The 10695-nt window shown below is 36.3% G+C and overlaps 1 protein-coding gene across 2 annotated transcripts; it reads right to left on the bottom strand.

The window, feature by feature from the left end:
- Nucleotides 1-371: 371 nt before the first annotated feature.
- LOC132192174 (protein CNGC15b-like) lies at nt 372-7969 on the bottom strand. 2 transcript variants are annotated; one of them, XM_059607426.1, is made up of 10 exons: nt 7731-7969; nt 7373-7443; nt 6864-6932; nt 6114-6651; nt 5580-5792; nt 3544-3836; nt 3141-3252; nt 2555-2791; nt 1447-1651; nt 372-1204 (listed from the first exon to the last, which is right to left on the bottom strand). In XM_059607426.1, the coding sequence occupies exons 3-10, from the start codon at nt 6890-6892 to the stop codon at nt 708-710; spliced, it is 2124 nt and encodes a 707-aa protein (XP_059463409.1). In that variant the 5' UTR covers nt 6893-6932; nt 7373-7443; nt 7731-7969; the 3' UTR covers nt 372-707. The 2 variants fall into 2 exon arrangements, with proteins under 2 accessions (XP_059463409.1, XP_059463410.1); XM_059607427.1 differs by lacking the exon at nt 7731-7969 and adding an exon at nt 7538-7698.
- Nucleotides 7970-10695: the final 2726 nt, after the last annotated feature.

The raw sequence follows: 10695 nt of genomic DNA, 5'->3' as shown, positions 1-10695 counted from the left end.
GTTGTTGTGCTACTGCTAACATTGATCCTTTGCCATCATCCATGCTATCTCTGGGATGCTCTTTGAGGTTATTGGTTTGATGACAATACCATGATGTTGTGATCCAATAAGTTCTACTTGAGCCTCATATCATTTGGTATTAAAACCATCATTGTGTCAAATTTGGGATTGGACTGTCGAAAATAAAAAAGTTATTATCAGGTCAATGTCGATAGAGTGAGTAGTCATAGATGTCGGCTGCAAAACGTGGTAGTATGTTACAAACCTAAGCATTCTAATCGGTAAAGTTCAATCTTAACCATATGTATAATCTCTTGGCAGACTCTCCTTGCAAACCTGTTTTCAACAATGAGTTATACCTAAGACTTGTATCTGTACCTAGCTATATTTTCTACTCTCCCGGCAAAAGGAAAAGGGTAATACAGCATCATAGTCTTTACAACCAATATGTATCATTTCACAAAACTACCAATACTACAATAAAAAATCAGAAACCAGAACCTAGAATACCGTAAAAGACTATATTCTTAATAATCTAACAATCCCTAAGCAATAAAACCTACATAAGAATAATCAATGGAAATGCTTAAGTACTGAAGCATTGGCATAAATTTAGTGCTCTAACCTGCAGAATAGTAAGCTAACATAAAACATATCTAAACATATATACACTGATTCAGCTCTTGCCAGGCTACAAGGATTTGACTTCATCTATCTTCAACAGTAAAATTGGGTTCAACCGGCTTCTGTAATGAGCTTAGGATGTCAAATTCCGATGTACACCGCTTGCTTCCTCCTCTCCTAATGCTTGCTGCTAGTCTTGCTGCATATGTTGTAAACTCTGATGAGCTGCGCGAGGGCAATGAAGCACTATGTTCCAGTGCAGATGCAGGCATAGAGGCCATTAGACTTTCCATCTTCTTGAGCTCAGCTGCTTCTTTCCGTCTCTTATAACGAAACCAAGCTGCTTGTATAAAGCAAGCAGCCCATGTCCTCCATTGGTGCGAGTGAAACCTAAATGTGTGTCTGATTTGCTTGCTGTGTAGTCTTCGGAATTGGGCCGCTACAAACTTTAAGTCCTCAGCAATGAGAGCAAAAGCTTCAACTTCTGTGATAGCTTCCACTGTGCGTGTAGATGAGGGAAGCACAACATTGGGACGAGGGTCTAAGGCCCAGGTTAGCAACTCCTCACCACAGAAGTCACCTGTGTTAGAATATTAATTAAATGATTAAATTAATCATTTAATTGTATTAGAGCAAAGGAGGTTGAACCTTGTCTCTATCATTTCACCTCCCATTACAATTAAATATTTCACATGTTGTGTCTCATTTATTAAGTGAAAAGTTTGAGCTCACACGTGAGGTGGTGTCTTAAAATATTTAAATGATTAAATTAACCATTTTTATATTAGTTTAAGCTTTGAGAATAAGCGGTGATTTAAGAACCTGGGCCAATGCGACATGAATTGAAGAACCCGGTGCGGCCACCATTGGTGGTGTAAGAATCTAAGTGGCCTCGGACAATGAAAAGCATCTCATTTACAGGATCACCCTCACGAACTAGGCAAGTGCCCGGAGTACATAGGGAAGGTTTCAGCCTTTCACAAATGGCGTCTAGCATCCTATCATCCATCTGATCAAAAAGTGATACCTGTTTCAGAATTAGATTTAATGGTTAAATTGTTCAATATACAAAAAAGGAAGAGAAAAAGCGACCACTCTGATGATAATTGCTATATAGTATGGCATTTAACTGGATTTAATGGCTACCGTTTGCAAACTAGCTTGGGGATCCACTGTGTATAATCTTTGGAGATTTTGAAATGATGTGAAGTTTGGTAATAGTTTGTGTTCTGAAGAAAAACTCCTACAGAAAATCTCTTGGGCGGTGACGACTTGCATGCTGAGTAAGGGGAAGTTTAAAGGAAGTATAGAGACTGTTGCCCTATATTCTAATTGGGGTATTTCTCTAATAATTCTGGTTTGAGATGTTTTTTGTTTGCTGCTGAATTGTCCTGTAGCTGGTTGGCTTTGATTCTTTGGGGACCAGATTTGTTTTGAGTCTCTATATTCATGTTGTTGTTTGTTGGTTGGTCTGGCAGGATTGTTTTTGAGGCTGGGAGCTTTGCAGTTCTGTAGAAGTAGCCAGCTTTGCTGCGGGGGGAGCTATGAGAAGGCTACAGGTTTTTTGTTCCTGTGTTGTTTTAGCTGGTTTGTTTTCTTTTGTTTATTGGGTTTGTAGTTTGTTGATATATAGAATTTTAATCCCAGAAGATTGAAATTTTCTTCTGTATATGTTGTGTAGATTGTTGCAAGAGGCATTGGTTGTAACAAGATGCTTGTTAGCATCTGGAGTTCTAGCAGGTTTCTGTTAGAGAGACATTGTATTCTGTGTTGTTATGAAAATTTTCATTCATCCAAAAAATTTAGTATGGCATTTAGGTGTTATCTGAAGCAAGGAAAAATACACCATATCCAAGGAGTTCACTTAACTTGTTTAGAAGTACACAATATTGATTCATTAATGGAGTAGATAAAAGAAACAAAAGCTTACTTGTCGAACTAGATCAAGACAGAGGTGGCGTTTGATATCTCGTCTAAGATCCATTGGAAGGTCCTTAAGAATAGCTTCCTCATCAACTCCCCGAGTTGCAACCCATCTGTATTGATCATACCTTCTCACGCTCTGCTTCAAACCATGTGGTAGCTGCCTGTGATGCATCCATTGTTCTGTATCTGTCCTCCTAATCCTCCACTCTTCCAGTCGCACTGTGGTGGATTGGAGGTACGTCTGTTTTTTTTAAAAAAAAAAACATAATGGTGCAAGAGTTTTTTTAATAATTTTGGAACCAAAAGTGATTATGATGTCATGAAGTATGAGTTCTATAGCTTAATGAGTGTTTTAACATAGAAGTGAAAGAAGACGGTGAATAATCTTATTGTGGAATGATTCAACAGAAAATCAAAGAAAACGTGAAATAATTTGAACATAGCATCTTCTAAGAACTTGTATGAATATCCCAGAGAAAACCTAAAAATTTATCTAGTTGTGAAACTCTTATGACGCCTAAGTGGTACAAATCATGTTCTATAGATGATTTTCTAAGGCCTGGAGGCCCCTTTCCAGCAACTGGACTTACCTGCATGTTCCCTATAAGCAGAGCGAAAAGCACCAATCCAAGAATCGCAACGATAACAGCAAAATTTATTTCTCCAATATAAGTGCTTGTGGAGAGATTCTGTCCCAAAGAGCTGCAATATGAAGTACTGGAGTGTGAGTTCCATTTGCAAAGGGCGAAATAGTAAGTCAAGGATTTACCAAATAGACATAAAACCATTATATATTGCAATTTGTAGCACATAAAGATAAATCTATCTTGTTTCTGATAGCATCTCAGATGAATCTATCACTCAACAAACTCCAATTCACCCTAAGAATTTCAAAAAATCAGGTTGTTGGACTTTCCTCGTCTTGACTGGCACTGATCCTCTCAGTTTGCAGTTTCACCCTGTAAGGTGTTGTCCAGCAAAAAAGATAATTACCTTAGATTTCTCAGGCCCCACCAAAGACAGTAATAGTACTTGTTCAAGAAACTTGTGGCTGCAACTCTAAAAGTCAATGCATCACCATATATACCAAACTGAAAGAAGTCACTTCCTGCCCCACATAAAGTTGAGATATTGCTTGTTTTCAACCAAGCGGCTCTACTAGGGTTATTCGCTCGATGGCAGTAAAATAGCCCATGTTGGCAATCTTGGGGTTGAAGACTGCAAACTTTCTTCCAGCATTCTTCTTGTCGTTGAACAGACAATAGGTACCAACAAGATCCTAAAACCTTTTCGAAGAAACAGAAAGAACAAAATGGAGTCAAAATTACAAGTAGCTTGCCAAGTTAATTGGACACTCATTTTCATTTTGCCCAAGGATGTGATTAGAATCATTGAGCAGAAATTTAATAGGTTCATGTGGAATGGGAATGAGCTTAGTTCAGCAAAAGTGAAGGTTGCTTGGGATTTTCTTTGTGTTCCTAAGGATGGAGGAGGAGGAGGTTTAGGGTTGATAAAATTGGTTGATTGGAATAGGGCAGCCATTCTTTATCCAATTTGGTCCTTGTTTGCTAGATCAAGGTCTCTTTGGGTGCTTGGGTTCATTCCAATCTGATCAAAGGGAGATGTTTTTGGCTCCTCAAGATTCTTCTTGGAGTTGGAGGAAAATTCTTAAACTCGGTGAGTTAGCTAAGCTTTTCCTGAAATTCCAAGCAGGGAATGGGACTTCTATTTCGCTGTGGATGGAGGCATGGCATCCGGATGGTATCCTCTTTGGTAAATATGGATTTCGCGTCATTTATGACTCTAGGAGCCGTATAGATGCAAAATTGTCCACTATGATTAAAGATGGGGATTGAAATTGGATACTGGTAGGTCTGTAGAGCTGGTTGCCATCCAAAGCAGCTTGTCTCTTGTGGAAATTGGTGCTCAAGATACTTCCCTTTGGCCACCATCTAAGAATCTGAAATTTTCTTGTAAGGAGACCTGGGAGGCTATTAGGGAGAAATTGCCTAAGGTTGATTGGTTCAAATTGCTTTGGTTTCCTTTTGCTATACCTAGGCATTCTCTTTTTCTTGTGGCTGGCAATTCGGGACAATCTTTCTTCTAGAGATAGGTTGTGAAATGCTTGTTTTTCCAAAACATTATCGAGTGTAGGGATAATTTGTTCTTTGATTGTGGGTTAAGTAAACGAATTTGGAGAGAAGTGATGCATAAATGCTCTGTTAGTCCTTTACATTTTGATTGGGATGCAGTCTTGTGCGAAGATTTGAAGGCCTGGAAGGGTAAAAAGTTGGCTAGTATTGTGTGCAAGTTGGCTTGGGAGCTACTGTGTACAATATTTGGAAGCATAGAAATAATGTCATGTTTGGTAATCGGTTCAATTCTGAAGAGCTGAATCTTCAACATATTTGCTGGGAGATTAGTATCAGGATTATGGGTAAAGGTAAAGGGAAATTCAAGAACTCAAAAGTTAATTCCAAGATCTGTGATAGTTGGATATCCCCATGACCATCTTGCATTAGGATTGAATGCTGAGTAGCTGGTCTACTAGTGCTACTTGCTGCTGTGTTCATGTGTTGTCTTTGTGCTGTTTTGCAGTCTGGTTGGTTTGATTCGTTTTTCTTGCTGTTTTTCTGGTTCTGTTTAGTAGAGTTAGTTTATGAGTTTAGAATAGTGGGTTGTACTGCTTTTTGCATATGTCTTGTCTTGTTGCTAAGCAACTGCGTTCCAGCTTGGTTTTTCTCTCTTTCTGGAGTGTTTCTGTGTAATACTTTGTTTGGAGTGAAAAAATAATATTCATCCAAAAAAACAAAATGAATTACAAGTAGCTTGATTTAATGACCATTTCAATCGATCACAAATACAAGCTAATCAAGCTCAAAAGAAATCCCAAATTCAGTTTCAAATAAGGTATTAGTAGAATAAATCTTTTAGATAATGCAGATTGAAAATATTTTCCTATGTACAGAAAAACTTAGTGAATGCATCACAATTTTCTGTGTAGAAACTGATTCCTGAGAGTAACTTACATGACTTGCCAACATATACAGCATCAGATTATATGCTGCTCCAGCCCATGCTGTTTCCATCAGAACCCCATTGGCCTTGACAATTTGATATGAGAGGGGAAAGATAAGATATAGCCTCGAAAGGTACTGGAAAATGATAAGGGAACGAAGAACAATACTTGAAGGGGTCATTTCCGAATCTCTAATACATGGGATTGCAGCCCAAAGCATCACCTGCCATAACATGCAAGTGAAAATGACACAAGTTCACAACAGAGACTAATGAATCTACTGTGCATTCTCAAAACTTGTGACATTGTATATTGTAAGTTTAACTAATAATGTCCTTTTCAAACAAATAGGCCTATGCTCCTTCTAAACGGGTTGAGAATACACGTGCGAGTATAAAAAGCGAGGAGAAGTTAGAGCAATTAAATTATGCAGAAGTGCAGATTTTAAACTAGACTCAAACTAAACAAGCAGGTGAAGCAGAATTAAAATATCCCTATTGATAATTATTGAAAACATAAACTATATCTATAACTACCTACATACCTGTGGAAGGGGTACTGCAGCAATAAGGTCAAGCCAAAACTCTTGACGAAGGTATGTTGAAGCGATCTTTGAAGGGTCAATAACAAGCTCTCCTCTCCCAAATACTCGAGAGGAAGGAGCAACATAAGCCGTTCGAAACCGAACAAAAATCTGAACAATGTAAAATGCATCAACCAGTGACCGAATTACTGTGAGGGATACTTCAAGGGATAGATTAACATCAAGGCACATCTCTTCCTTAACCACTGGTAAGTACAAAAACAGGGGATCCACGAAAAGAGAAATCAAACAGGCCAGTAAGAAGATTTTGTTCCATTTGCTTACAACAGGCCCCCGGGGATCCAATATTATTTTATCCACCACATCATAATCCTCAGAGAAGACTCTGGAAAGTTCTCTTCCATCAAAGGACTTGCCTCTTGCATCTTTCTCAGACCTCTTTGTGCAAAGATCAGGCGTCTCTTTACCACAATTTTGCCTGAAGAAATGACTATTTTTGGGTGGTGTGCAGTATGCAGTTTCAAGATCATCTTGAAATCTGAAATTCCAAGGAATTATGAATTTCAAAGAATGAACAGTAGCAAATTCTCTACATTTTGATAATTGATTTCCCTAGAGTTGAAGCAAGAAATTTTGCATTGAAGCACAATAACATACAACAATAGATTTATGGACAACAACAAATTGAACCAAAATAATATATTATTAGTTCAATTTCATGGTCCTTGCTAGAGGAGTTGGAAGACAAACCTTACAGATCCTGATCTACCAAAATCCATAGCATTTGAGACCCAGAAGACTTCAATGAGTAGATTTGATCTGCCATGAAAAAAATCCCGCATTACTTCCTTTATCAGAGTTTTAATCACCACAAAACTATGGCTTCCAGAACTCAACCGCATGAGTCAAGCAACTTTTCTGTACATCTAAGAATCATGTGAAAAAAAAAAGTAAAACAAAAAAGAACCATGTCTTCTTCTTTTTCCTTTTCTTTTTCTTTTCTGTTTTTTTTTTTTTTTAGTTAGTATAAAAGTGCCATGTTTCATCACATTAGCTAACAAGTTGCCAGACAATAAGTGTCTTCGTTTCTATCTCATAGAACCCAAAAAAGAAAAAAACGCTAATTGTCCCATTTTTCAGAGGAATGGTAAAATAACCCCAGAACCAGAAGCAATTACAAAGAACAGAAAAGACAATAATGAAGCTGCAGGCATAGAATCCACAGAACAATTCCACAAGACAGACGTGAAAAAACTTACAATCATGGTTTGCTGAAAATTCTCTATCTCCATCTCTCAGCCAAAGATTTTACACTTGACACTGGCTGTTTCTGTGGGAAAGTTAGCTAGTGTGAGGATCATGGAACTTATATATATATGCACAAACAAACAGAAAAATACAGGTGAAGGTATATGGGATTCTACTTTATTCTTATTTTTGATATGCTTATAGTGGGGTTTGAAGAATTTCCATTTTTTAGCATCAACAGAAAATGACACCAGCTACCAAACCGTAGAACAAGTCGGCAAGTAAATGATAGAAAAGAGTATTATATTTCCAGCTCAGAGGAACCCATATCATGATATCAAGAATCTTGACCAATTAGCGTAGCAAGACCTGTTGAATTAATGACTTCTTTGTCGCACCATTTCCCGACAGATGAGGGAATCGTATTTTGAAAAAACAAGATATGGGACTTTGTCCGTTGACTTTGATCTCAAAAGTCCACTCCATGTGGATATGCCTCCGGCCTCCCCTTTCATGAGCCTTCCACCTACGACTTGCGAGTTCCTTTTCCAAACAAAGGGTACTCTGTTTCTGTTGGGTCTTCTAAATCATGGCTGGAGGTGGGGCTCTCTCTCTTACTGCACAAAGTTTGACTAATTATGTTATTTTGTGGGATTTTTTTTTAATAATGTTATTATTTGCATAAATTTACAAATGATGTCATTGTAATCAATGATTTCGTATGAAACAAAATGTAACAACTAGATATAACATCGAAAGTAACGATAAAAATTAGACCATGGTTGAGTTTAACCAACAAACGAATCATGATTCCTATTCTGTCTTGTCTGGGCATGGCAAAGAGTTATTGAATCAGTTGCCATATTTATTATGCTATACTTTCTCACGTGGGAAATGGGATTCATCGGTGCTCCGCTTCAGAACTTTCTCGTTTTCTGCTTCATAATTAAGGTTGCCGGTAGGAAGGTGACTCGTGGGTGAACGTTAGCCACTTGACTTTTGAGGCCAGCATTTTTCTGGAACACTCTTAAGCTTAAAACAAAACAATTTATTTATTTATTCTAATTAATTAGCTTCTTAGTCTTATAGCTGTGAACATCTTAGCTAAGGGAAATCAACTACTTGTTCAAACATTCTGGCGAAATTCCGAGAGCTAAGAGCATTAAGCACAAGTAAAATATTTCTTGTTCAAAGGTGCGCATAGTATAAAATAATATAATTTTTAGTGTAATATAATTATATATGTTCGTTAAAGTCAGGTTTATGAGCTTGGCCATATCGGAATTCAAGATTTGCTACTAGCTAACCGACGAGTGGTGGAATTTACCCAATCTAACCCCATCAGTGTAGGTTAGAACGTTGGGTCCACTAGTTTGGGCCAACCTGAAAATAGCTCTAGTGATGAATGTAATGGAGTAAACCTTTCATGGATGGTATCATTTTTTGAATCACATGTTTAGAAAATGAATTTTTCCTTGTATAAAAACCAGAGGAAGGAAAGTACACTTCTTGATTTTCAATTTCAACTTTAAAAAAAGTATATGTACATTCTCTAAACCCCAAGCCCAACTGGGATGGCCGGTCACTCCTTAATTTTTAAATTTTTTATTTTATTTTATTTTAAACTTGGAATTGAGGCATTTTGAAAAGAAAAAAAACCAAAAAAAAAAAAAAAAAGTTAGAATTGTCGAATTACAATAATTTGGAAGTTTGGGGTGATAAAGTGTCACTTTTTAAACATTGAGGTTAAAAGTGCAAATTGGTAGATAGTTCATGGGGTAAAATATATTTTCTCCTAAAAAAAAAAAAAAGAACAGAAATTTTGATTTTCTAAAAATAAAAATAAAAAATTTTGTTTTACAACAATAATTTTTATAGGGGTATTTTTAACTTATTGAAAAATCTGCATTGTCATCTTTGTCTTTTTACTGGCCTTTGGAGTGACATTGCCTCAAATAAAAATTTAAAGAAAGACATTTTCAATTGAGTTGAAGTTTAAAGGGAATATGCGTACTTTTCCAACTCTTTGAGTTTTGTCTATTTGTGTTTTTTATTTTTATTTTTTTCTTTTCCTTACTGAACTCATAAAAAAATGTATATCATTATTGGATCAATATAAATAAGAAGAATGCCCTTCAATCGCACATCAAGTCATTCACCAAACACACACCATGTTTCAATTTCGCTCAAATACAATAATCGTTTCACCTCACGTTAATTAGAAGTTAACTGATTTTTTCTTTTTATTTCAAATATATAATATCTTGATATGATTAGTTTGTAATGTTTTTTTCATTTCAATATTTACTAGTCCAACAGATTTTTCTTTTGGTTAATAGAGAAATAAAATAAACTGTCAATAATCTCCATATTAGCTTTGTATTTATGTAGGAATCATTCTATAATACTCTCGGATGGTGAATTTGGACCTATTGTATTTCATATCCAAGTTTAGTAATTAGGTTTTGCATGTTGATTCTTTGAAGCTATGAATAAAATTTTAATTCTTATTTGATTTTTTTTCCTTCTAGATGGTAGCTTTTAGAAGCTTTTAGGAATTCATGTTAGATTTTATTATTATTATTATTATTATTATTATTATCTTACTTTCTTTTTTATATGCTAATGTATTGCAATAATGTGTAATCTTCCCCCAAATAAAAAAGAATTGTCCACTTTTTTTTTGGGTAGTAGAACACCATAATAGCTCATTTCGGGTAGGAGAGACTACAAAACACAACTTATTCATAGATACTTTCTCAAAATGATATTTAAATAGAATACAATCTATAGGATGACACCTAAATTGATATATCTAAAAACCCCTAATTAATCCCAATGCTAATATTGAATAGTCTAATTCTAATAATTCCAACTCAAATACTAAACATATCTCATTCACCCTAATATAATCCCTAACAATTCTTCCCTATATATATAAGCTCGTAATGCATGCCTTAATCATGCACGTACTCACCGAAGCTGCATTCTCTAGACTTTATAAACAATGGCCTGCATTTTCTTCGTTGTCTTTATCTTTTTTATTTCATTGACACTAAACCAAGTGACGGGTTCTCCCAATTGTGGGCCAATTGTAGCTAATGATACTGATCGGATTCAATTTGCTTTCAACCTTGAATTCCTTGAAGCTGAGTTTTTCCTGTATGGTGCACTTGGTAGAGGACTTGACACCATTGCTCCGACTTTTGCTGGCGGTGGTCCGCCTCCCATCGGTGCTAAGAAGGCCAATCTTGACCCTATAGTTGGCTGGATCATTGAGGAATTCGCATATCAGGAAGTTGGTCATCTCAGGTCCTATAGAAAAGAAAAAAAA

The sequence above is a fragment of the Corylus avellana genome, chromosome ca9 (genome assembly GCF_901000735.1).
Source record: "Corylus avellana chromosome ca9, CavTom2PMs-1.0".
NCBI classification, from domain to species: Eukaryota; Viridiplantae; Streptophyta; class Magnoliopsida; order Fagales; family Betulaceae; genus Corylus; species Corylus avellana.
The sequence above is the reverse complement of the archived record's forward strand: the minus strand, read 5'-3'. Positions and strand labels throughout refer to the sequence as shown.

Bases quoted from the DNA above. Each gene is read 5' to 3' on its own strand.
- LOC132192174 (XM_059607426.1), bottom strand. From the start codon at position 6,892: ATGGATTTTGGTAGATCAGGATCTGTAAG. The intron at 5,793-6,113 runs GTATGTAGGTAG...ATGTTATGGCAG, and splicing joins CTGCAGTACCCCTTCCACAG to GTGATGCTTTGGGCTGCAAT. The intron at 1,652-2,554 runs GTAAGCTTTTGT...ATTCTGAAACAG, and splicing joins GTCTTGATCTAGTTCGACAA to GTATCACTTTTTGATCAGAT.